This window comes from Vitis vinifera, chromosome 1, assembly GCF_030704535.1.
Source record: "Vitis vinifera cultivar Pinot Noir 40024 chromosome 1, ASM3070453v1".
Lineage (NCBI taxonomy): Eukaryota > Viridiplantae > Streptophyta > Magnoliopsida > Vitales > Vitaceae > Vitis > Vitis vinifera.
The window spans coordinates 3650029-3677326 of NC_081805.1; the positions used below are offsets into that span (position 1 = coordinate 3650029).

General features: G+C 32.0%; 2 protein-coding genes across 2 annotated transcripts; one reads left to right on the plus strand and one right to left on the minus strand.

The window, feature by feature from the left end:
- Window positions 1–6411: 6411 nt before the first annotated feature.
- Window positions 6412–17148, minus strand: LOC100264619 (uncharacterized). The gene is made up of 11 exons (XM_002283641.5): window positions 16909–17148; window positions 16744–16828; window positions 15387–15456; window positions 14054–14114; window positions 13910–13963; window positions 10214–10370; window positions 9175–9271; window positions 8733–8845; window positions 7929–8035; window positions 6919–7029; window positions 6412–6823 (listed from the first exon to the last, which is right to left on the minus strand). Exons 1-11 carry the CDS (start codon window positions 17095–17097, stop codon window positions 6692–6694), a joined length of 1176 nt encoding a protein of 391 aa, XP_002283677.1. The 5' UTR covers window positions 17098–17148; the 3' UTR covers window positions 6412–6691.
- Window positions 17149–24129: 6981 nt separating this feature from the next.
- LOC100262836 (receptor protein kinase-like protein ZAR1) lies at window positions 24130–27012 on the plus strand. The gene is made up of 2 exons (XM_002282732.5): window positions 24130–25850; window positions 25970–27012. The coding sequence occupies exons 1-2, from the start codon at window positions 24380–24382 to the stop codon at window positions 26638–26640; spliced, it is 2142 nt and encodes a 713-aa protein (XP_002282768.1). The 5' UTR covers window positions 24130–24379; the 3' UTR covers window positions 26641–27012.
- Window positions 27013–27298: the final 286 nt, after the last annotated feature.

A 27298-nucleotide genomic window follows, 5' to 3' on the forward strand; every position in this document is an offset into this window, starting at 1 on the left:
TACGATTGATGGAGAAATTCCCTGCTATATATTAAATGACAACCCAATAAACAGATCAGATTTAATCACAAATATAATTGTAATTAAAGCACGACCAATTGTGAACAATTAGGTTCAACTCATTTGTTGGACCAATCGTGAAAGTGTCAGACTTGCTTCATTCCTCACTCATATGATTAGATAAAAGAGAAGATGGGATGTGAGTTAATAAGATAAGAAATAGAATCCGTGTATCTTGATACATTAAATTCACTTAGCATTGCAGTTTTGTGAAGCAAATGCAACTAATTCTTTTGTTCACATACCATGCACATTTCTTCTAGACTTAAATTTCTAAGTTTCTACTAATAGGTTCCTAGGATTAATTTAAGATTAAATTTGAATTGCTTTGATTGACTTGAGTTATTACCCCAATTTCATTGACTTAAAGTGAATTGAATTTGACAATTGAAAGGAAGTGTTTGTGGCAACTTTGGGAGAATTTTTATTGGTAGATATTCTTGTTATCAAGATAACTAAAAGATAACAAAATACTTGCTTTGGACAAAAAAAAAAATCACATTGCATTGGATAAATTAGATTAATTTGACAAATCATATAAAATGAGACAATCAAAACGACCAAGATACGACAAGTATGAAAGAGAAAATATAAACTACGATGTGACATATAACATATCACCGATGAAATATGACAAGACAAGATAAGACAAAATAAAAAATATAAATTATTAAGCCCATTAGAGATATGACAAGACAAGATAAGTCAAGACAAAAAAATATGAATTATTAAGTCATTAAAGATAAGACAAGATAGAAAATATAAATTATTAAACCATTAGGGATAGAGATGACGAGATGAGGAGTGTGATAAGAGCGATGTTGAGATAAGATAGATGATATACAAGATTGATTAAACAATGGTTAATAGATAAAACCGAATGAAAGATCAAATTGATGTATGATAGACAAAGGATGATATAATCATCTTTTAACCAATGGCAGAGGGGTTATGAGCGTCTTGATCAATGATCATTAAAGGTAAAAAAAATGCAAGTTTGATTAATGGCAATCATTGATCATTAATGATAAAAAGTACAAGTTCGATAAATGAAAACAGGATTGATGTGTTGATCTACTTAAGAAAAGAAAAAATGGATGTATCATGATGATAAATAGAGTTTACCTTAAAATTTGTTTTGATGATGATTCATGTTAAGGTTGAAATCATTCCACATGAGAAGAAGATAAAAATGGGAGCTTCCTTATGCTATAAAAGAATACCTCCAACCCTTATACCATTCATTAAAAAAAAAAAAAAAGTTTAATAGAATTGAGAAAGAGATAAGAAGGTTTTACCATATAATTATTTTTGTACATTATTTTATTTATTAATCTATTTCAATATGGATATCATCTGTTCTTCTCATGGTTATCTTCTCTTATCCAATAAAACTAAACATATAAGAAAATTACAAAGATAAGATTAATACGAAAGAAATAATAATAATAATAATAATAATAACAATAATAATTTTATTATCACATCATCCTATATATTAATCAATATAATTAAGAATCAAAACCCATAAATCATTTTGAGAAATCAATTAGCTGGTCCCATTCCCCGGGTAACACGAGCGATGAGAACTTTTATTTTAAGAAATCTATTGAGTTAATTTAAGAGCCCTAATTTCATGAAATTGGGAAAAAGAATTAAGTTATAAAATAAAAAAGAAAAAAATATATAAAAAAGAAAATAAATTTGAAATCCTATTTTCACTCCATCTTATCATTTTACCATTTTCACCTTAAGAAAATAGAGAAGTACTTTTTATCTCTGTGGTATTGGAACTTGTACAATGAATTTTATTATATAATTCTCGGTTGATGGTCACTGGTGAGTAGGAGGAGGACGTGGCGGGGTCTGGATGAAGCATCAAGCATGTAGGGTAATAATAAAATGGGAAATGAGCCAGAAAGGGGCTGAGAGTTGCCGCCCAGGACCCGTGACCAGTCTGATAAAGCCATTTCGCCCGCCTTGCATCGGCATTGATACCAGCTCACGCTCTCTCCCTCCTTTCAATTTTGTCACTTTTTCTCATCCAAGGCTGCCTTCTAATGGATGATTTTGGACTTTTTGTTTTACCCCTGCAGCTGGGTTTTCCATGGTGCCCACATTTTATATTCCTCCAATAGCATGCTTCTAAGTCTTCAAAGATGAAATCCATAAGTTTTGAGGTCCGGAGTTGAAGGATTAGGGTTTTGGTCGAGATGGAATCACACACCATCGATGTCCAATTTTCCACTAAAACGCAGATTATTTCATCATGTTTTTAGAGCTTCGTAGTTGAGTGGTGATCGTTTATTTGTGGTTGAGGATAGAAGTGCGTACGATGATGTTTAGATTTAGATGATACAACTCATCGGGATTCGTGAATGGCGGTGGAGGTACATAGGATCCCTAGGCCTACGAATATGTGTCAAATTTGTTTCTACCATCTCTGTCCATGTTAGGGGTGTAAGTTAAAAATTCATCCATAAACATGGCATCGAATCGATTCGCTTCTCTCGGGCTGAAACATCGGATTTCAATGAAAAAAATTTAAGTATGGATATGGACAGAAATTTTTTAAAAGAAGTACCAACAGGATTGGAATTATCCAATACTTACGAAAATATTTTAAAAAAAAATTAAGAAATAATATTGTTAAATTAATTGATTTATTAAAATTTTATTTTTATATTTTATTTGTTTTTGGAAAACTTTACGAGACACCATTAATACATATGTAATTCTGTATATTTCATATTGAAATCAAACATGGGAGGATTTTTCTTACTATATGCTTTAAAAACCCTCCAATCATGTAAGGATTTGGATGAGATATGTTTTGTTGAATGGACTATGTTTGGTTTATGATGAACGTATTTTTAATGTAACTTACATAACCTAATATTGTTTACTTGCTATAAGACATGATACATATAAAAATAGGCATTAAATAAAATGATTTGGGTTCAAAGTGGTAAAATTTAATACAATTCATCACGACTTATTTTAATTATAATTATATTTCACTCAAATTCATATTCACATGCATAACCCGTAATTTTTTAATCAACCTGTATAACATTTAATAATCCTATTGACTAACCTAATTATAATTTTAAACTATCTCATTTTAAATTTGTTTTTTTGAATAAGTAAAACAAGCCCAAATAGTGTCATCCATTGGTCAAAGGTCGATCCCTTCATTCTCATAAAGTCTGGTGAGAAGCTCTTTCTCGCAGTAGTAGAAAACCCTTTATCTGTTCTCTCTTATGTTGAATGTCACTAAAGAAATACTAAGATATATGTCAATAACTACATAAGGTCTACGATGAAAGATTTGTTAATGAATATAATAGGTCTAATGAATATAATAGGTCTAAGGAAGAGCTAACTCCCAAGGGTCGAACATAATCCAAGTCTTTTACCGACACTTTGTGTCTTTATACGTCCCATGGGGATCATCGCAATTGAGTTATAAACATGTCTGGTTGTGATATTAATCATATGACTTAATCTAATTATTAACTAAGATAACTTAATTATTAAATACGATTAAATGAGTCACATGAGACATTACGTATTTAATTATTAAGTATTTAATCCACTATAATCAATAGAAAATCTTTCTTCATAAAAATAATATAATGAAATATGATAGAATCCTAAATCCATTTAGAAAAATTATACACTTAAATTTAAGTTTTAACTATAATTAGAATATTAAATAAATAGAAATTTTAAAATTATAATTTAGTAAGAATATTTTATTTATATTTATTAAAAAGGCACTACGTTTTGGATTTTTAAAAGAAATTAAGAAATAAAATATTTTGAATTGAATTTTTTTAAAATAAGCAAAGAATCCTTTTATGAGTAATTATAGTTACAATATTTTTATTGTTAACATTTTCTTTAGAAACATCTTCAAAGATAATCACCTAATATTTTGGTATAACAAAATATGATTTTTAAAATAAAATCCTATTAATGATGACTGAAACCCATATTTCCAATAAATTTGAATGGGGAAGTGCTTCAAAACATTAGTTTAAACATCTCAAAATCAATTCCAAATGTAGCAAAAAATCACCTAAATTTTTAGTACTTTATGTATCAATTGATTTGTAAAATTTTCTTAATAAAAAAATGAAATATATAAATTAGCGTTGATTTGGATATACTCTTTTTTTTTTTCATTTTTAAAATTAAAAATTGTTATTTATAAGTAGAACATCTTTTATATATATCTATATATATATATATATATATATATATATAGAATTATCTTATGAATTTACAAAACAAATTTGAAAATTTTTAAATTTTGAAGTAGTAAAAATTTGGTATTTTAATTTTTTTCAAATATATTTTTAAAGAATTATTTTTTTACTAAAAATCTTTAAGTATATTTGATTGATTGAATATAATATGAGACAAGATAAGAGATAAAATATTATATCATATCCTATATTTAGTTGGTGATGGGATGAGATAGGATATAAGAGATATATTATTCATCTTTTTTCTTTTTAATCCCATCTAAGATATAAAATATGCATATTTCATATGTTATAAATTTTTTTTAATGAATTTTTTATTTTATTTTATATACTCATTTTGTAAAATAAAAAAATTTAATTATAAATTAAATTTATGATTAAAAAAGAAAAACTAAAAAATATTTATAAAATACTATTAATAATGACATATAAATTATTTTTATATATTAAATAACATAATATAAAAAACATTATTTATAAAATTTAAATATTTTAATCATGAATTTTTTTATGTTAAACATAAAAAAATTCATGTTTTAAAATAGAATCTATTGGAATTAGATATAATTTTTATTTTAAATATTAAAAATAATATATATTTCATATTTTTTATTTATTTTATAAATTAAATATTAACATAATATAATATATCTTATTAAATATGTTACCTTAAAGTATAATATTTATTAAAAATCATGTTTTATATCAGATATGATATTGTATCATAAATTTAAAATAAAAATATCTAATCCGTAATTAATAATTTCTTAATTTTAAAAAATAAATATAAAAACTATTAAAAAAATAAACACAGAAACTAGTTAATACTTTGATTGGAGTGTAAGTAATGAAAAGTAATATGATTTGGGAGAAAACGACATCATCTTTCTAAATCGACTCATTGCCTGATTAGGTGTAATTTGTAAAGGAACCAAACCCAACCATAATTCTTGAAAAACACGTGGATTGTTTAAAATTTCGTCGCTTTAACACCCGAAGAAAATGAAGGGAGAGAATCTGGAAAACAGTGGAGGTGGCTGCAATTTGCAAGGATGATATGACTTTTCTTAGCAGAAAGATCTGACTTTGTCGGTCCATTCTGGTTGGCGGCACATTGGAATATGAACAAACTGAATTAATTCTAAATTCGTCAAATCAAAAAGGTGATGCATAAATTAGTATTAACAGTGTGTATTATTTTGGGTTCTATAAAGTGTAAACCATTACAGATTGAATATTGTCGACAACTGGGCTCGACCGATGTGTCGGATTACAATTGGTGATTAAATATTGGGACGGTAGATTGAAAGTGAAGGGGGGCAATTGTGAGAGAGAAAAGATCTCTCCCTAGGATTGACATTTTGGCAAAGGATAAGAAGCCTGCGGGGCTGAGTATTCCACATACACAAGACAAAAAACTGAGACACATGGTCAGAGAATGGAAAGAAGGGGCAAGCCATGATGGTGGTGGCCATCAAGGCTTCGGCAATGCAGTGATTCTCTTCTGGGTGGCTTTGATCACCCTGTCTCTCATGTCAGCTATCATCTTCTCATGTTCGGACGGTGCTTCCAAGGACAAGGCCTCGGCAACTCAGACCGATGGTTATCAAGGAACCGGATGCACTGCCTGCGGTGGCGCCTGCGGTGCATGAACACGCCTTCGCATTCTCCTACTCAGGAATGAGGCACTGTTGGAAATATATTCTTGTTTTTTCTGTTTACCGCTGTTGAGATAGGAAATCAACGACTTTTCAGTTAATGAGAAGGAAAAGGAAGCAATCGTAGCCGACAACCACACCCTTCCCTTCTTACCTGATGTGCGAAAATCTATCTTGTTTTTTTTTTTCCTTAGTTGTTGGTCTAGTTTCTTTCTTTGAATATCATGCTCAGAAGAGAAGTTTTTTACCAATTTTCTTTCCTTAGAATATTGTTTAGAATACGATTTTCCTTTTTACCTAATTTCTCTTCTTTAGAATATGATTAAGTGCATATACCATAGAACTTGTAATACACAATTATCCAAAAAAATGGGCAGCAATGCATATCTAAACAAAAATGTTCAGGAGAACTGTAGTAGTTTTTGTTTAAATTTTGATCCCTCAAATATTATTTGCATAGATGAGCTCCATGTGTTACATACATTTGTTGTCCCTTTAAGGATCCAGGAATCATTACAATGTCAAAATGTTACATAGTGTTTATTTTCCAACTTAATAAAAAAAGTCAAATATTTTGGTTTTTTCTATTCAGCTAATTCACTTTAGTTATATTGATTGATATAATAGATTAATTTTAGCTGAATAAAAAAAAATTAAATATTTTTACTTTTTCTATTCAATCCAAAATCGAACACCACCTTAGTCACTGAGTTCTATATTCTCTGCCTTCTGCCGTATTTCAGTAGAGGATATATCCATGCGGAACCTCTCTGCTGGAATTGGGATAAACATGTCTTTCAACTCCTCTGGAATCTCAAGATCTTCAAGAACCTGCAGGAAGATATTGATTGTCATTGATAGAGATTTCAAAAAGAAACATGAAAAAAAGATGGATGCTTTCCCAGGCTTTAATTATCCGGACGCACCTTGAAAACGCCATCTATGTTTCGACCACCCACAAGGAAAATGCATCCTGTTCTTTTGCACCCCCCAAGTATCTCCAGCATCTTCTGGTTACTCCCATCATAGTATTTTGGCTGCAAGGGAATAGAAATAATTGTGAGAAATCAACTATAATATCATGCAATGCTTATACCCTTGACAGAAACCAACTTCTTATGTGACCATGGGATGAAAACCAGATATTGGCATCTAAAACACTGCAACTGACAAATTGATTATATTCTATCCTTCAAGATAATAAACCAACTTCACAATAAGGCTTGCCCTACCCTACCCATGTTCAACATAGAGGCAAAGGCAGCCCTCAGAATAGAAGGCATCCCTCTAAGGGCTGCAATGGGGTAACCAGACCTTGTAATCAAAACAGCCAGCCTGTTCATTTGGGATTTGGTGGCCTCCATCTGAAATGTCCCCAAAAGGGGGGAAAAGGTTCTGCATGTAGGAGTAACATAGTGAATTTCATCCAAATTACAAATTTTCACTTGTATAAATTCATTAGACACATACTAGCCTTAAAAAATAACAGGGAGATCATGTATAAACCACAGTTAAGACTTTGTTGCACCATGGTTATTGTGGCAATTTGCATACGGTTCTCGATTTGTGTTCAAGGCATGTCCACAATTATTTCCTAGACTTTCAGCCATTCAAAATCTTGAGACATGGCACTCATTCAAACTTCCAATAGAGCAACTCTTGAGTGACTTATTTTGTTCCTAAGATGCTAAATGGAAATATCTCAATCTTCTAATGTTCCTGCACACATATAGTGCATTGTAATCTTTGTGATGTCATCCTTTATATGCATGCTTCACAAGGTTCAGCTCTGCCATCTTATTGGGTCGCAAAGCCTCACATATATGATATCAGGTTGCATCTCTAGCAATTTATCATAAAAAGAAAAATGAACTTGCATGGCATATGACATAAAAGAATTCATGCAAATCCATGTTAAGTTGTTTGGATCACATACATTGATAAGCCTCACAACAGTGTCTGCACCAATGACGAAAGCACTGCCAGGGAAAAGCTCTGCTTTCTTATAAAAATAAGGCTGAGTGGAAATAATTACTGTCTTTCCTGTCATTAGAAGTAACAAGCGACTAGTATGTCAGTGTCATTAATCAAATCCAGGAGTTGAAAACCTTCTCTTGCATTACTTAGCATGAATGAACAACATCACAGCCATGGTAGAAAAGAAGCTAAAATTCACATATAGTAGGAAAAACTGAGGATAAAGGGAAAACAGCAAATCATCATCAATAGACAATTTAATCCATGATCAGTAATACCAACTCCATTTGATCCCATCAGCTTTCAAAATGAAGCACTCAGATGCCTTTTGGCCCTTTTTTTTAAAACTAAGTGCAATTGTAGCAGTATATACCATGGTATTTCAAATGTGCTTACACTGACAGAGTAAAACACTTAACACTGGACCTAACTTGGATATTACACGACTGCTGAAAATCTTATTCCTTCCAAATTGTCATTGTAAAACAAACATGGGAAAAAAAATTCTCCCTGAAACAATCTGTTCACACATCTCTAACAACTAGAAGTTTAATCCTAGATCTAACATCAGTCCAAATCTTCAAACCATACCTCCAAGCCAACACCCTCCACCCACCCACATAAGAAACCAAAAATCCAGCAAGTGGCATCACAAATGAGACATAATAATACAACCTCAAATATTGCAGTGTTCAAAATATCATAGATCTGAATAAAATATGAACTTATCAGGCTTGAAAAGAAAAGGATTAATCAGCCTCACCAACTCTTTCAAATTGCTTAACGCGTTCTTTGATTTGAGATACTGTCAGTGGAGGTTTATCTGCATTGACAGCTGATATTTCAAAGCATGGATACCCATCACGACCACAAATGCTGCATAAAGATAAAGTCGAAGATATGAAAGCAGTGTATCCAAATTCTTAGTTCCACAGAAAGCATATTGGATATGTGCAGTAAACATTTGAAAAACAAAATTTTCAAGCACACGTATTATCTCAAAAGCATTATATGTAAGGATTTCTTCAAGGGAAGACAAACCAAAGAAAAGAAAAGAAATTTTCCGAAAAGATTGACTCAACTACAGGTTATTGCATCATATGTAAGATCATAATAAAGCGATCATAGTTACCCTCAGATACAGAATTAACAAAATCATGCACCACATAAAACATAGTGACAAGGGAGTCAAACATTTCATATACCTGGTAGCAACATCCAAGAGCTTAAGGTGACCGTCGTGTAAAGGATTAAAAGAACCAGATAGTATTATTTTCCTGTCAGCATTTGATTTATTTGCCTCTGCAAAATATTCCCTGACAATGAATAATAGAAAAAGAGGGGACCACTAAATCAGAAACTTTCACCCCCCTAGACTATGATCCATTTAGAACTTGTTTCCCTGAAATTTAAAAGGCATCAAATACCCAAAGTTTCAAGGAGTAGCCTTATCTAATATGCTAAGCGGATGTTACATTCTCAGCCTTCTTTGTCTTTGAGTTTTTTAACGAATAAAAAACAATATTTTTTCAAAATACCACAAAGCTCTTCCATCTCCATCAACAGTGACAGAGCTAGAAAATAGGTTGAGGGGGGCAATATATGAAACTTAGTTTAGGGAGGGGGCCAAAATAGCATCAAACTACTTGCATATCCCAGTGGTAAGCAGCTAGTTTTCTCAGAATTTTAGGTCAAGGGATCAAATCCCATTAACCCTTAATATTTTTATCAAAACTTCAAGGTGGGGCATTTGCCCCTACTGGGCATTGCCTGGCTCCACCAATGTCCATCAATTGCAACCACCAACTGTAACTATAGTCATCACAGCCACTTGGCATTTTCATTGCATGCACACCCACACTCACCCACCTACATGCACACACAGAGGTTGTTTCCTGTGTTGCTAAATTGGAGAAGAAAAAAAAAAAAGGTCAAATGGTCAAAACAACATTAAAAACAATCACATGTCATTCACATGGCTAAAGTGAGGGCAATGCCATCTAAAAGCAATGCTAAACCAGCACACAGGACACGTGTGACATTTTTTTTATCAATTTTTCAAATGTGAATAGTTAACCAAGGGGAGTACCACTAACAAAAGGGTAAATGCAAAGGGGTTATTATGCATTTCAAAGTTTTCAAAATGGATCATGCTTCAGGGGGTGTAACTGTACTTTTCCCAAGTAAAATAAAAGAAAGATTCCACAGTAATTTGGGTTAACCAACCCAATGATTATACCATACCACTTGAAAATGGATAAACCTTAAAACATATTTGCCCATTTATAAGTTGCTCCAATTCTTCATCTTCATTGAACTGTTTTTCACACTCCTCATACACTTCAGATTCAGTCAATTCCGAAACAAATGTTGCTGGGACTTTGCATGCATATGCAATTGCCTATAGCAAAAAGATAAAAGGCTTTATTAAGATGTCTAGCACCAACTGGTAATAGGGATTTCACAAATTAAACAGCTCAATGGTATGAAAAAGAAATAATTAACTCAAATCCATCTAAAGCTCTCTTATTTCATTTATTTTGTTAAGAAGTGTCTCAAATTCCTAATTGATATAGGTTCCTTTTTGTAAAGAATATTGTATAGAATATTTCTTATGCACATGTCATTGTAATATTAAATTCCCTTATAGAATAAGTAAAGTTATTAGAAATATCTCTATAAATATTCTAGGCAATGAGGGCAAAAAGTTATGAGATGAAGCTGCACTTGTAAAAACCATATGAGGTGAATAAAGATGTGAGGAAGAATAGGAAACACCTGATGGAGCAAGTTTGTGGTTCAAAGCATATATATAAGGAGTGGGGAAAGCATGGAATGTTTTGAGAACCCGATAGTTGTATCTGGTTCTATCCTTTATAATATTTTCTATAGTGTTGTGGAATGATTTTCTTTCATCTGTAGATGTAGGAATGGTTGGTCGAACCACATTAACCTCATGTACCTTTGTGTGGACTATTTTATCTTTATATTCTTGAACTAATATTATTTACATTGAAATATTAGAGCCTAGAATGATGATTTTTTAAAGAGTCAAAGAGAACAGAACACACAAGAGGATGACAAAAGAATTTTAGTTGAACGTAGAATCAATTGTTCTCTCAAGGGGATGTGATTAAAAAACATGTATCATGGACAAATAGAAAATTGACTTAATGAAATTTAATTTAAGAGGGAGATTATCAGGAAGTGTCTCAAATTCCAAATTGGTATAGGTTTCTTTTTATAAAGAATATCACAGAGAAAATTTCTTGTGCCCATATGTCATTGTAATGTTAGATTTCCTTATAAAATAAGGAAAGTCGTTAGGAATATTTATATAAATATTCTAGGTTAGTAGGGAAAAAGGTTATGAGATGGAAATGTGCTTGTTCAGGGTGGAGTGAAAGAGCTCATAGTTCAGGGTGTAGATATAAGGAGTAGGAAAACATAGAATGTTTTGAGAATCCAATAATTGTATATGGCTTTATCCTCTGTGATATTTTCTATGGTACAGTGGAATGATTTTCTCTCATCAATGGATGTAGGCATGGTTGACCGAACCATGTTAAAACCTCGTGTACCTTTGTATGGATTATTTTACCTTTACGTTCTTGAACTAATGTTGTTGACATCGACGCTTCCATTGGCACAACAATTTTGAAAGTTCTCAAAATTTTCTACAAACAATTTTTGAATAAATAGAAAACAGGAATATATGCGTGCACACACACACACATATATATACCTGATAGGTAACTCTTTCTCTCAGTTTTTGATGGGTAGAGTTCTCTATTTTAAATTTTAAAGATATTTTTATCAAGTTTTGTTTCATGTGATCTATAGATGCTTTTAGGGGAAGGAAGAATGTTTCTTTTAGAGTTTATTGATAGAGTAGGGTTGGAGCAAGTGACAACGAGTTGAATGCTGGTTCTAATCTTTTATTTTCTGTTCTTTACGTCAGTACAACACTGATTTTCTGTCCTTTATACAGTCCTGTATATTATGGTGACCCTTTTGGTGCTTTAAATATGCATCTTTTATTATTTGTCCAAAAAATCTAAGGTGCCTAGCTAATTTTTTTTTCTTTCTCAGCATGATTAGTAAGAAAGGACATCAATCACTGTTACTTGTTGAGATATCAATAGCAAGCCTTAGTAAAAAAAAAAAAAAAAAAAATTCCTCAAAAGCCATTTCAAGGCAACACATCTACATAAGCAACCAAATGCATGATTCAATACATATATATTGATCGAACAATACAATAATTTGGTGAAACTAATCATCGACCATGTAAAGAATGTGTTGTGCTAGCGAAAGCTTTGATACCATCATTTCTTATGCCAAAAAAAGCTTTAATATCATGTGTTATAAATCCATACATACATAGGTTTTAACATGATTTGTTCAACCATACCTAAATTCACAAATGAGAGCGAACTATTTAACTATACCATAGATAACATTCCAAAGGAAAGAGAAAACAGATACAATGCCTAAGCACTACCAGTCCATCCTATTTAGTACCTTTGCGTTTTTGTAAAGGAATATTGTTTAGAGTATTTTATATATTAGTATAAAATGGACATATAAGAAAGAATGGACGACACCTAGTGCAACATGACTAGAGATAGAACATAGCTCAAGGTTCAAAATTTAGATACTAGGAGAAAATAAACATGGGATTGTTTTAGGTCTTAGGAATTAGTATCTGTTTTCTCTTTCCTTCGTAATGCCCCCGATGTTATAATGGAATGGTTCACTCTCATCCATGGATGTAAGCATGGCTTGGTGAACCACATAAAAACCCCATGTTCCTTTATGCATGGATTTTTGTTTTATCTTTACATTATTACACCAACATGTAACTTCAAAGCTTCCACTGGCACAATCTAGTGATATTGGCAAACATCACAATGATCTTCCATAAAGCAAGGCAAACATATTACTAATAAACAAAGATGATCATTGCATTTACTAAGAGAAGATTCCTAGAGATTATTCAATTGTCTTCCACTTCGAAGTTACACTCTTCCAACAGGAAAATGAGGAACAATTTTTGAGAACCATAAATAATTTTCCTGTTACTCATACATGTCAAAACCTCCAAACAGAGCAATAAATGGACATGTCCACTATTTTTCCAATAAATGGATATTTTTCCTATATAATGTCCTTTGTCCAACAACCAAGACTTCAAGATTTCAAGAAAAACCTATTCAACAAGAAACTTCTAATTTTTTCATTTCTCTCTGCATGGACCATTACCAGTGCCCATGATCATAGCCACATCCCACTTCAAGCTTTAAAAATTGTAATTAAGATACCTCGTATTTCGATAGCACACTGTAATCCATGGCTTGGTCCTTGGCACATAAAATATACTTATTAGTGTAAAAGTCTATCTAGCATAAAATTATTCCTTTTTATTGCTAAATTTCATGAAGGATGATATATTGCCATGGATTCCTTGACCTTATAATGACAAGGCATATATTCTACCCTCCATATTGTACTGGCCAAAAGTCATGCTAAAAACCTTTTCCTGCAAGGCCAATTCCAAGTGCAGGTCCGCTAAGCATGATGGCATTGAAAGGGATGAGTTGGATCTGGTCCTTAGCTCCAGCATTTGCACATGATGTGGATGCTCTCAAGACCCGAACCAGCACGATCACGCTTGGATACCCATTGCAGATAGTGGTCCCTAGTGAACCTCTCCTGCAGATACAAAGATTTGACAAACATTTCGATCCTTGATTTCTAGAACCTTGAACATTTTTAATAGACCTATCGTGATATCAAAAAGCATATATCCCCTACCTACATAATGGTCAAAATTACCTCAGAGAAAGCCTTTAAAAATGTAAAACACAAGTATCATTGCAATCAATTTTTTAACAACTAAAATCAACAAAGATTTCATCTTTAACATATATCACACACCTTGAGTAAACAAAGACTCGAAACCTTCTCTTCTTGCTCTCGAGTTCGCAGACCCTACATTAATTCAGTGTAAAAACTGTATCTAAATTACAATTCTTAAGAACCAAAATCAAATTCTAAAACAAAGAAAAATCCTAAGAATACCTTTGACAAGGTAACTGTAGATGCCCAAAGTCTGTCTGATGTTCTTGTTGACAAGTGAAACCTATACATTAAGAAGGGCAAAGAAAAGGAAACAGGATAAAAGAAAAGCTAAGTTCCCAATCCAGAAGCATCATTGACATAAACTCTGCAAGATCAAAGAATACAATTGAACTATAAAGAAATACTTCACAAAACAAGACGAAAACTAATACCCATATATTACCCTCTTTCCAGGGTCAAGAATGCCTGAGTCAGAATTTTAAAAAAGAATTTTGTTTGTAGAAATAGAGGGTTCAAATTGGAGTATGGATATCAAATATCTGGATCCAAAAACCACAACATTTTGCAGTGAAATCTTCACTACAATCCTTTCATCTGAGAAAGGTAAGTTCCTTACCACAAAAAATAGGATAGCACAAGTTCAGGTTACATGCACCAGAGCTCTCTTTCCCAGATTTTAGAGGGAGCAAGGTAAAGTGCAACCGAGAGATTTGTGCCTAGCAGTTATTCGATCCTTATTGTGGGAGAAAAAATAAAATTTACAGAGCTCTCTTTCCTTACCACAAAAAATAGGATAGCACAAGTTCAGGTTACATGCACCAGAGCTCTCTTTCCCAGATTTTAGTGGGAGCAAGGTAAAGTGCAACCGAGAGATTTGTGCCTAGCAGTTATTCGATCCTTATTGTGGGAGAAAAAATAAAATTACACTTGGCACTTTTGAAGTCCATTTAGGAGAAAGTCAAGTGACCAAGTGTTGCCATCTTTCTGACTTTAGTCACCAAGAGTTCAAAATTTGAAGGCATTACTTGGTTTCTCATTTTTAAGGGATTCAGTTTGCTCCTCCAAAGCTCCAAGTTCCAGCCATGCAAATACTGCCAATTCAGAGCCCCAGCCCCTTGAATCTGATTAAATTGAACTTCATTGACTGAACCCTAAGAAATGCTGCCCAATTGAGAATCAAGGTTAACTATTAGGGACCGTTGCAGATGCATTATGTTTTCCTTCTTTGAGCATGCCAGGAGTCACGGTTATGCAAGTGCAAGTACTTAAACATACACTCAACTAAAGATAAAATATAATAGAAGACTACATAAAATGAAATAAAAACACTCCTGCATGTATAAATATCCTTATGTACTTGGGTTGGCCCCCCTTCTTTCATTAGGCACTCTTTTAAAGATATTCTTTTATTTGCCTATCAAAAACTTCTTTCATTAGACCCTTTTTTAAAGATATTCTTTTATTTGCCTATCAAAAAAAACACATGTATGTGGTTGTGCTATCAAAAGATGTCTTCAGTTAGCCCAGAACAATGACTAACAAGTAACAATACCTGTGGTCACCACGTTTTGGACGTGTGCTAGCCAAAGAACCAGTAAAGCCCACTCCTAGAACTGGGGAACCTATTGAGTGTACAATGGAGGGCATATTAGAGCATGACAGCAATAGCATCATTTCCCAAGTACAAAAAAGGTACCCAGTAAGCCGTTATTTGACCAGAGTACCCATAGTCCAATTATTGCATGTAATTTACAGAACAAAAATCAGCATTACATCACTTTGAAAGTCTCAAGTCTCAGTTCTGAAAACAGTAATAGTGCACATTCAAACAAATACAAAAGTACATAATTTTGTAGAAACAATGTAAATACAAATGGAGGAATACTTAAAATTTAAAAGCCTCTTAATTAAGAAATTTATAACAGAAGTTCTGAACTTTCCAAAATTTTACTTAACTCAAAGCACTAATCAATACCAGCATGGTACTAGTAGAATATTGAATGACAAATCTCGGGAATTTGCTATCATATAAGGAAGCTCAAGATATGGAAATTTACGGGGTTAATTGCTATAGTTATTTCCACATAGATAATTAGCTACATTTAAGGATCAATCAGTTCCCATAAGTCAATGACCCATTGGTCTAAAGACATCCCAGAGCATACCAAATAACATCAGAGCCTTAAATATTATTAGCTCGAGCTTGCCCAAGTTATATTAGGCACTGGTAGGCATTTTCTCTATAAAAAAACTGTTTTATTTTTTCAACCATGAGTAGTGATAATAGTAACAATAATATCCAACATAGCCATATTTAGGAAAAACCACATGTTAACAGCTAGTGTAAATTTCGCGTTGGATGGAAGTGGGTGACCTGTCAACCAAGAGACTTCCCTTTTTGCCAAACTATATAAGGCTTCCAAGTGTGCACACCTTCTAAATTCTCCTGGAGGGGGAGGGGGGAGGGATAAGCGGAAGCTCCAAACAGGGGCGCTGCACTGGTATATCATTGGTTGTGGTTTCCACACTCTGTTACCTTCATCTTGATGGACTAAATCATCTATATTTTCAGTTACGGAGAAAATTGATGGAAAAAGACTTCATGTCTAATCAAAACCCTCTTAGCTTCAACCATGTGATGCCTGGTTTCCCAACATCTCAGGTGATAATAAAATTGGTATCTGTAACTTACTGAAAACGATACTTAATTGCGTCTTGACTATCAATCCTTTTCCACAGTTTGCAAGCCCTAATTACCTACTTGCCTTTGATCAATCACTGGCAAACACCACATGTTTCATTCAGAAGATAAAAATTGGGAACAATTTTCTACAATTGGATAATAAAATCATATGTATTTGTAAAATGAACTAGTAACGATATTTTCAAGTGAAATGGGAGTAATTAACCTGGGTTACTGAGCTTAAGGGCACGATTGTAAGCCAGTAAAGCCATTTCCTCAGCAGTTTGCTGCGACGCAAAATGAGTAGGAATCTGGAATTCAAACGCATCCAATCATTCATAAAAAATTCGAATTTAATTAAGAAACGTTTGAAAAAGATGAAGATGAGCACCCTGCCCAGCAATTGGATCATGGACATTCTAGAATAAGGAACCACGGATTCGAGGACTGTGTTGGACGCTCCTGGCACTGACATCAAATGCCCTAGGGCCTGAGAAGCTCCACCGGAGACGTAGAGGACTGCCTGCGTAGGGCTCGAGTGTATGGCTTCCACGGTTGCCCGTAGCAATCCCTCCATCATTCACTCTCGCCGTCTATCGCCCCTCTCTCGCTACAAATATTGGATATTAGGTGGGGTTTGTTTTTTTGGTTTTTGCCCGAAAGTAATTTGTTTTCAGAGTTTAGGTTTTTTATTTTTTTATTTTTTTATGAATTATTATAAATTTTTTATTAAATGAAAAAAACTAAAATATATAATTTTTTCTAAATATAAAAAATAATATATTAGTTTTTCTTTACTTTTTAATACTTTATAAAAATAAAATACTATAAAAATAAACAATTTAATATTTAACACTATTAAGCATTAAAGTTCTATTTAGAATTAAATAAAAAAAATAAACATTACCTTAGTCTTATCATGAATATCTTATACACAAAGACAATTGGGATGTATTATAATTCATACTCTACCTCCAAATCTAAATCAAACTAATAATAAATTTCTATTATAATTCTGTATATTCTACATTTACTCTAATTCAAATTAATAATAAATAAATAAATATTAATAATTTGAATTAGAGTAAAATATAAGTTTAAATTAAAATAGAAATTTATTATTAATTTGAATTAAAGTAAGAGATAAAGTTAAAACTCAATTGTATTTGTATATAAATATATGTCATCGTCGGTGAAAATAATATGTTTACTATTGAACAGCATCGTTTTAACAATTGGAAAAACTCATAATGCACGACTCTCATAAATTTGAAATTCCCTCGACATGATGTTCTATGTTTTGATGGTACAATAGTTTTAAAAATATTTATTAAAATGTGTCATTTTTAAATTATTTTCAAAGTAATCAAATCTACATACATTTTTTATAAAATCAATTGAAAGTTCTATTTTTTATAAGATATCTTACTCTTATACTAAGAGATGAGATATGCATATCTCATATATCATACATTTATTTTTTTATTAATTTTTTTTATATTCTCATTTTGTAAAATGATTTTTTTATTATAAATTAAATTTATGGTTAAAAAATTATATAAAATATATTATAAAATAATATTAATATATGAGATATAAATTATTTTTATATATTGAATAACATAATATAAAACTTTTTAATTATAAAGTTCAAATATTTTAATAATGAATATTATTAAATATAAGAAATTTTTTAATTTTTAAATAGAAAATATTGGAATTTGACATAATTTTTATTTTAAACATTGAAAAATAATATATATTTCATATTATTTTTTATTCATTTCATAAATTAAATATAAAAATAATATAACATAACATATCTTATAATATCATGTTCATGGGATATAATTTCCTATGATATGTATTTTCTATCTATTGAAATATAATATTTTAAAATATACATATCTTATCGTATCCTATTCTTATTTCGTTAATTTTAAATCAATTGATGTTGTAGATACACAACCCATCAAATGTGCTGTGAAGTATACGAATTAACAAGTTAGATAACTTGTCATGCTAAAAATCATCTTACTAATAATTTACATTGATTTTGTTAATTTATTGAACAAATAAATTAATTTATAATCGGTATTATATCTCCTAATTTTTTGCTTATAAAATATGGCTCAACTCTATTTATTATATGATCACATAGATTTAGGTATCAAACCAATACAGAGCATTAAATCAACTTAGAGTGTGTTTGACAGTAATTTTAAAAAACAGTTATAACATTTCAAATATTTAAATGATAAAAAAATTTAAGTATTAAAAATGTTAGAAACGATTTTTAAAATCATTACTAAACAAGTTCTTATTATTAAAAAAAGAAGACCCTTAAATATTTATAAATGTAGTCAACAGGCTCGTGTCATTGTAAAACTAGTCTAATATATAAATATGACTATTACAAGCTCCAATATAAAAAAATTTGATGCTTAAAATTTCATTTTAATTGATGGCCATATGCTTTTACAGAAATGATGAAGAAGTTTCATAATTTATTCATTTTTTGTTATATTGAATACAAAAATTTAATAAAGTAGTTTTTTGAAAATTACAATTAAGTTAAACAAGCTCTAACTTCTAGAAGTTCTAACATGTTCCACAATGAAAGGGTTTGTTCGGTAATTATTTTCACAAAAAAAAAAATTGAAAAGCAATATTTAAGAATAGTTTTTGAAAACTGTTGTATGATATTTTGTAGAACAAAAATTGGTTTGGAACTTAAAATGTTTTTAATATTTTAAAACATGATTTTAAAATAATTTTTATGTTTAATATTTTATTTTAAATCATTCTATGTGTTTATACGGTTATTTTTTAAACCAATTCTAAAAAAATAAGTGAAAACAATAGAAAACAACTAAAAGATATTTTATGAAAACATAATATTTTATATTCTTAAAAATAGAAAACATAAACATTTTTTTTTTTGTCAAACAAGTTTTCCCATTTTTTTTTTGTTCTAAATAATAGAAAAATGTCATCGAAAACCATTATCAAACATACCAAAAAGTTTTTTATTTTTTGGAAAGAAAGGTGAGTTGAGCTTTGTTGAACTATTTCAGTGCACATGATGGTGAACTAAGATAACATCGATAAAAGACCTTGAGAGTGATACATGATAATGAGGAGTGAGAATGGACATTTAATTCATTTTCTCTTTCATTTTTATATTTAGATAACTTGAATGATGGTGAAAATGGAATCAAAAGTGATTATAATGGAAATGAAATCTCACTTATAAGTGGGATTTCAATTCATCCCAACTATGAGTTATTTTGATTTCTTAGTATAAGTTATTTTTAAAAATAAAAAAACTAAGGAATTTTTTAGATAAATTATTTTTAAAAATAAATTTTTATTTTGATTTTGTAAAAAAAGATAAGTTGTAAATTTATTTTATATAATGCAAACTAAATTTAATTCACATCTTATTAACAATAAAAATAAAAATTAATTAAAAACAAATATTTTTATTTAAAATTAATAATTACTAATACTATTCTATTTTAAATGAATAAAAAATAATAATTTTTTGAAGTATAAATAAGCTAAAATTTTCATTATATAATATAAATATAACATTCTGAATTATTTTATTTAATCTATAATTAAATAATTAATTATTTTTAATTTTAAATTATTCTTAAAAATTACAAGATTTATTAAATAATTTAAAGCATTGATTATGTGTATTATTTTTTATAGTCATTATATATATTTTTTCAATTTAATTTTTTTAATTATTAAACTTATTAATAAATTCAATATAAAGTCTTATTTGATTTGAAATTCATTTTATTTGATGGGAAAAATAAAATGAGAAAAACAGTTCTCTATTTTACTTTATTTTTAAAATTTATTTATAAAGAGCAATAATAAAATAGTAGTATGAATTTTTAAAATCAATTTTGTTTTTAAATCACATGCACAAATGGGATTTTATTATTTAGTAAAAAAAGAAAATATTTCAAGGATTTTTATTTAAATGAAAATAAAAATTATTTCAAACTAGGTATATTGTGAGACTTTTTTAGAATAAAAAAATATATTTTGAAAATAAATTTAATAAAATAAAATTTTTGACTTTTCAACTTTTTTATAACTTAATTTCATTTGATCATTTTCGGGTTATTCCTTTTTGCTCAATACAAACTGACAAATAACGTATTAAAAAAATGTGTTTTACTACAACATCAATAAACATTAAACAATTTAATCAATCAAATCGCAATATATGTGCATTTAGATTTCATTATATCATCTCATTTTTTTATTTTTTACTTCTTAAGGAGTATTTGATAAAACTCAATATTTATAATTTAATGACTTAAGTTGACTTTAAGTTAAATTATATTTAAGTTGTTGATTTAAAAATTATTATTTAATTTTTACTTAGAATATTAAGATTATTTGATAAAATTAACTTAAAATTTATGTTAAATCATCAAATTGACATATTTATCGTTATCAATATAACCGGGACAAAGGAAGCCATAAAATAATAAAAAAAATTGTGAAGGTAGTTTGGATAAATAAGGATAAAAAAGTAAAATGAAGATAGAAATCTAAAAGTAAATTAATTATTTTTACTTAATACTTAAAATTATTTTTGTCTTTATAATTTATACTATTTTTAATTTATTTAATGATTTAAATTAAGTTATTAAGTTATTTTGTGGGGGCTTCCCTCCATGTGTCCTTCCTCAATAAAAAACCCTTAGTCCATCCAAAATAAGTAGATGATTTGTGTAGATTCATCCGTTTGAACCAAAACAAATTTCGTTTGGCGCAAAAGAAAAAAGTTTTCCTTTTTTCTGGATGTCAGATGGAATGGATAGATCAAGTCAATTGAGATTTTTAGACGAATTAACCAACACAACCGAAAACTCCAGGCATTTAACAAATGAACCATCACATCTGGTGCCCGAGCAACGACCTAGACGACTTTTATGTCTGAAAGTCAATGTCTATTAATTATCACGCGTAATATGCGACATTGACAAATGTAAATGCATAATTAATTACATGGTCTGAGACTTTTACTTGGTAGTCAACAAATGACATCAGTCAACGGATTTTATTTGGTATAATTGCCAAATTCGCACAAAAATGATGACGTTGACCGTCTTACTAAAAAATGTATGAGAAATATGAAAAAGGTATGCGCGTATAAAGCCATTCGAAAGAATTAAATCCGTCCTTTTTTTTTTTTTTTTTACTTAATCTTTGGAGGGTGTACTCGAACCACTTGTCCGAATACCATTTTGTACAAAGAAAAGTTCATTTGACTTTAAAGAAGCTAAATGGACTCAATCTAGTTGACACTGTACCAACAATTTTAAGATGTTAAATTGGTTTAGCCAACACCCATTGATTACTATTATTTATATTTAACCCAATTCGTTGATGCTTCAATCCGCGCGGTAGGCATGGTTCGGTACCAAAGAAAAACCAATATGAGATGTTGCTTTCTAGTTTCTACGCATTATAGTATTATAGCATACAATCAACATGAGCCATGCCGCCGAGACGTACGGCGATTGAGTGAAGTAAGAAATCAAGACTGTCCCATCGGCCCTCTACCAAACTCTAACTCTCGCGCAGCAGACAGCGCCTCTAATCACGCTAAGAGTACTGGCCCCACCAACCTCTGACTCTATACTTTTCTTTCAACAGCAATACTATAATTCCGAATATTATACCACATGCCCCTTGATTATTACCCTCAAACTCCTTGCTTTTCACATCACATACGCAAAACCATTTCACTCAACAATCAACATGCTCTACTCATAACCAACACCTTATACAAATTAATTTGTCTGTCACCAGGCGCGGCTTACAAAAATTAGTGACTTGAACATCACAACCAACAACTTATAAAATTGGGCACGGTCTACGATAATTACTGACCATTTTTAAGCTCCAACATCTTGTCCATATGCTTATACATTAAACAATATGCAAAAATTGGTAACTTTTTTGAACAACAACAAAGTTGACTATCCATATAGTATATACACACACCTTCAATTGAATCAAATTATTTTTAGCTAATGTCTCTCCAAAAAAGTGTATGATTTATTGATGTTGAAGTGACGTCAATTCTTATTTTTGGTCCTAATTCTTAAGAATTGGAATATAAGCAAAGATGTTGGTACGTAGAATTTTTTATTTATTGAATGATTAAGATGGAATTTAAAAGAATTGATAATTGAGGTGACTTTTGGTCCCATGGAATTTTCCTAAATTCGTTGCATACAGCGTCGATTGGAGGGTGATGTGTAACATATACAGATGGATATGGAAAAGTTGGCGTAATTAAAATAAATGAAAACAATATTTAACAATAATTATAAGCTGTAAAGCTTAAAGATGGCTCCGCCTTTCTATTATGCTGTGGTGGGTTCGCTGGAACGAAAGTTCTCACGCTCGCGTCGGTCCAAAATTCCCTCATGATAGAGACTCTATTTACTATACGGCCCCTCCCCCACTAGGGGCCTCCTAATTTTGTAGCCTGATGTTCTTTGCATTGTAATGACACAATTAGCCTTCCTTACCAAATGACTTCGTCCAAATAATTAATTTTTTTTAAATGAAAGAAGGGTACCTTTGTCTTTCTAGAATGTGGTAGAGATGGTACCCTACAGGGGTCTCCTATTGATATATGACATATCTTTTGAAGGCCTCGAAAAATGAATACTTTTTCCCTATTCTTTGTCTATAGACTATAAAGTCTCAGCGCATAGTGGGGCTGGCTTTGCCACTCTGACAAACGGCTACTTCCACACTTCACTTCTCAAGTTCTCTCCAATTTGTCCTTTCATATCACGAGAAATTAGAGCTCTGCGCTTAACAGCTCACATGGTGGCAGAGAGGTGTTGACACGTGGTGGGCAATCGAGAGGTTGGGTGGTACGGCCCCACTCGAAGGAGCAAACATTCTAACCATCAGTTCGTCATAATTTAATCAAACATCATACGTGGCACGGTGGAACACCGTTGATCCTGCTTCTGTCATGTAGTAACGCGGGGAACATGGGTGTGAACACTAAACGGCCCGTGACCAGAGAATTTGTCTCAGTGCTACACAGTGTATTTACCATTTCACAACATGTTCTCGGGATAAATTTTGAAAAATTTATTATGGAGAATTTAGGAAGGTTTATAAAACTATAATTGGACAATTTTATAATTATTTTTAAAAATTATTTTAAATTATTTTAGGATATGATAAGTAATTTTTTTAGTAAATTGTATTCTCGTCCTCTGTTTTATTGGTTTTAGCTTGGGCTGTACATGATGATTAGAGCCATTACCCAAATTAGTCAAACATATTTTCTGATCGCTAGAGGAACTAAATGTGGAGTCAATTAACAATCCCAACCATTCACTGTAATGACTTTTATCAATCTTTCAATATTGACCGTCCAATCACTGTCACTTCTTTATCCGGAGCCTTAACAAAATATCGCGATAAATTGCAGTATTTCATTGTTATCATCGATTCTCTTATCAACCCTGTGTGTTTTCTTTTCCCCCCCCTCTCTCTCTCTCTAGTCCCTATTTGGCTTTTATTATTAATTATTGTTATTCTTTTTATTACTTTTTTCCGATGATGAAGACTTTACCTTTCCTCACCTCAACATTCACACTCCTCTCCCAGCATTTCGCTTCTCCATCACCGTCAAAGTTTTGATTGTCTCTGAAGTCTTAAACTTCATTGTTTCTACGAGCTCTTTCAAAGGCATAGTTTGGGTTTCTGGCAAGAAAGGTAAGCTGCAAAGCCATCTTTCCATTTTGGTTTTTGCTCCAACGGTCATTTTTCTTTTGTGCAAGTTTCTGGACATGGTTCCTTTGGTTTTGTTGGTGCTTCTTCTCTGCAACTCCCATGCTCTTGTGGGTTCTCTGAATGAGGAAGGCGTTGCACTTTTGTCGTTTAAGCGGTCCGTTGGAGAAGACCCAGAAAGGTCTTTGGATAACTGGAACTCTTCTGACGAGAACCCTTGTTCATGGAATGGTATTACATGCAAAGAGGAAAGAGTTGTGTCTGTTAGCATTCCGAAGAAGAAACTCCTTGGGTTTCTTCCTTCTGCTCTTGGATCTCTAACTCAACTCAGACATGTGAATTTGAGGAACAATAAGTTCTTTGGGAGCTTGCCTGTTGAGCTCTTTAAAGCACAAGGGCTACAAAGTCTGGTCCTTTATGGAAATAACTTGTCTGGGTCAGTGCCTTCTGAAATTGGGAGTCTCAAATACCTTCAGACCTTAGATTTATCGCAGAATTTTTTCAATGGGTCGTTACCCACGTCTCTGCTGCAGTGCAAGAGATTGAAAACTCTTGATCTCAGCCAAAACAATTTCACTGGTTCTCTGCCAGATGGGTTTGGGAAGGGGTTGATTTCTCTGGAAAAGCTCGATCTTTCTTTCAACAAATTCAGTGGTCCTATTCCTAGCGACATTGGAAATTTGTCTAATTTGCAAGGGACCGTTGATTTATCTCATAATATCTTCAGTGGTTCAATTCCAGCCAGCCTCGGGGACCTTCCTGAGAAGGTTTATATTGATCTCACTTATAACAATTTGAGCGGTCCAATACCCCAAAATGGTGCTCTAATGAACAGAGGACCAACAGCTTTTATCGGGAATCCTCGGCTCTGTGGCCCTCCTTCGAAGAATCCATGTTCTCCTGAAACAGCCAGTTCACCTTCCTCAATTCCTTTTTTGCCTAATAACTACCCGCCTCCGAATTCAGATGGTGATTCAGGGAAGGGGAAAGGAAGGGGTCTCAGTAAGAGTGCTGTAATTGGAATTGTAGTGGGCGATGTGGTAGGAATCTGCCTTATTGGGTTGCTTTTCTCTTATTGTTATTCGAGGATGTGTTCTTGTGGCAAGGGTAAGGATGAGAATGGTTATGGTTTTGAGAAGGGAGGGAAGGCCAGGAAGGAGTGTTTGTGCTTCAGGAAAGATGAGTCTGAAACCCTATCAGAAAATGTGGAGCAGTATGATCTTGTGCCGCTGGATACACAAGTGGCTTTTGACCTGGACGAGCTTCTGAAGGCATCTGCTTTTGTCTTAGGGAAGAGTGGAATTGGGATTGTGTACAAAGTTGTGCTTGAAGATGGAAGCACCTTAGCTGTGAGAAGATTAGGGGAAGGAGGTTCTCAGAGGTTTAAAGAATTTCAGACGGAAGTAGAAGCTATAGGAAAACTAAGGCATCCTAATATTGTCACTCTTAGAGCTTATTACTGGTCTGTCGATGAGAAGCTGCTCATCTATGATTACATACCAAACGGAAACCTTGCCACTGCAATTCATGGTAAGTTTCATCATCCTTCCCTGTTCTAAATGAATAAATTTATCTGCAACCCTTAGTTACCTTTATTTTCAATGATATATTTGATGATTGATTGTTTTGAATCTTTTCATTGCCACCAGGGAAGCCTGGAATGGTATCCTTTAGGCCTCTACCATGGTCTGTCCGGTTGAAAATCATGGAAGGAACTGCTAAAGGCTTGGTTTATCTGCATGAATTTAGTCCCAAAAAATATGTCCATGGAGATTTGAAGCCTAGTAATATACTGCTTGGGCAGAACATGGAACCCCACATCTCTGATTTTGGACTTGGGCGGCTAGCTAATATTGCTGGCGGATCCCCAACCCTGCAATCTAGTAGAATGACTTCTGAGAAACCCCCACAAAGACAACAAAGTAATCCACCCTCAGAAGTTGGTGCAGTTAGTTCAACTTCAAACTTGGGGTCCTATTATCAAGCTCCAGAGGCACTGAAAGTGGTGAAGCCCTCACAAAAGTGGGATGTTTACTCATATGGGGTGATTTTACTGGAAATGATTACTGGAAGATTGCCGGTAGTCCAAGTGGGTAGCTCAGAGATGGATCTGGTTCGCTGGATTCAGCTGTGCATTGAAGAGAAGAAGCCACTTGCGGATGTCCTAGACCCATATCTAGCTCAAGATGCAGACAAGGAAGAAGAGATGGTTGCAGTTCTAAAGATCGCAATGGCTTGTGTTCACAGCAGCCCTGAAAGGAGGCCAGCAATGAGACACGTCTCCGATATCTTGGACAGATTGGCCATGTCAACTGATTGAGAAATCAATTAGGCTGTGTAAAAGCTCCATTTAATCATTGAAGCTTCCATTTTAATTGAACAGATCAGGGGTCTCATCACGCATGGAGTGAATATGACCTCAGTAGGATGAAGTGTAGATGATGCATTTTGTGTATGCCCATTTCTTCATTCAGTATGTAGGATTCCGTTCTCTCTCAGATCAGAAGAAGTAGGTTGAAGCGGGTCTGCTATAAGAGCATACTGTGGGAGATTTTTGAACTGTTTTTTGCGTGAGTTGGCTCCTAGAACTGTTACTGTATATGTGAAAAAATTGTCGTCTTCTTCTTGCTCTTATTGCAGACCTTTGTCTGTTGTTGTTGTTTCGAGTAGTATGAACTATTTGTTTGCTTTAGTTGTTTCTTTTCGCAGCTCAAACCAACAAAACAAATAAACAATTGAGAAGATGATATTCCTGTGTTGGTCAGTTACATCGACAATATACATGGTGATTACTCTTACCAGAAAGTTACAGTTAGTATGGAAAAGTATCAACAAGAAAAAAAAAATCTTAGATATTTATATATTTTTAAATTATTTAATTTTTATATAAGAGAATTAAATAAATTTAAAGAATTTAAAATAATATATAAAAATAATTTATTAAATTAATTTTTTTCTTTATTTTCCTTCTCAGACAA

Bases quoted from the DNA above. Each gene is read 5' to 3' on its own strand.
- LOC100262836 (XM_002282732.5), top strand. From the start codon at position 24,380: ATGGTTCCTTTGGTTTTGTTGGTGCTTCTTCTCTGCAACTCCCATGCT. The intron at 25,851-25,969 runs GTAAGTTTCATC...CATTGCCACCAG, and splicing joins CCTTGCCACTGCAATTCATG to GGAAGCCTGGAATGGTATCC.
- LOC100264619 (XM_002283641.5), bottom strand. From the start codon at position 17,097: ATGATGGAGGGATTGCTACGGGCAACCGTGGAAGCCATACACTCGAGC. The intron at 15,457-16,743 runs GTTAATTACTCC...TACACTCAATAG, and splicing joins CCTTAAGCTCAGTAACCCAG to GTTCCCCAGTTCTAGGAGTG. The intron at 13,964-14,053 runs GTATTCTTAGGA...GAATTAATGTAG, and splicing joins CTACAGTTACCTTGTCAAAG to GGTCTGCGAACTCGAGAGCA.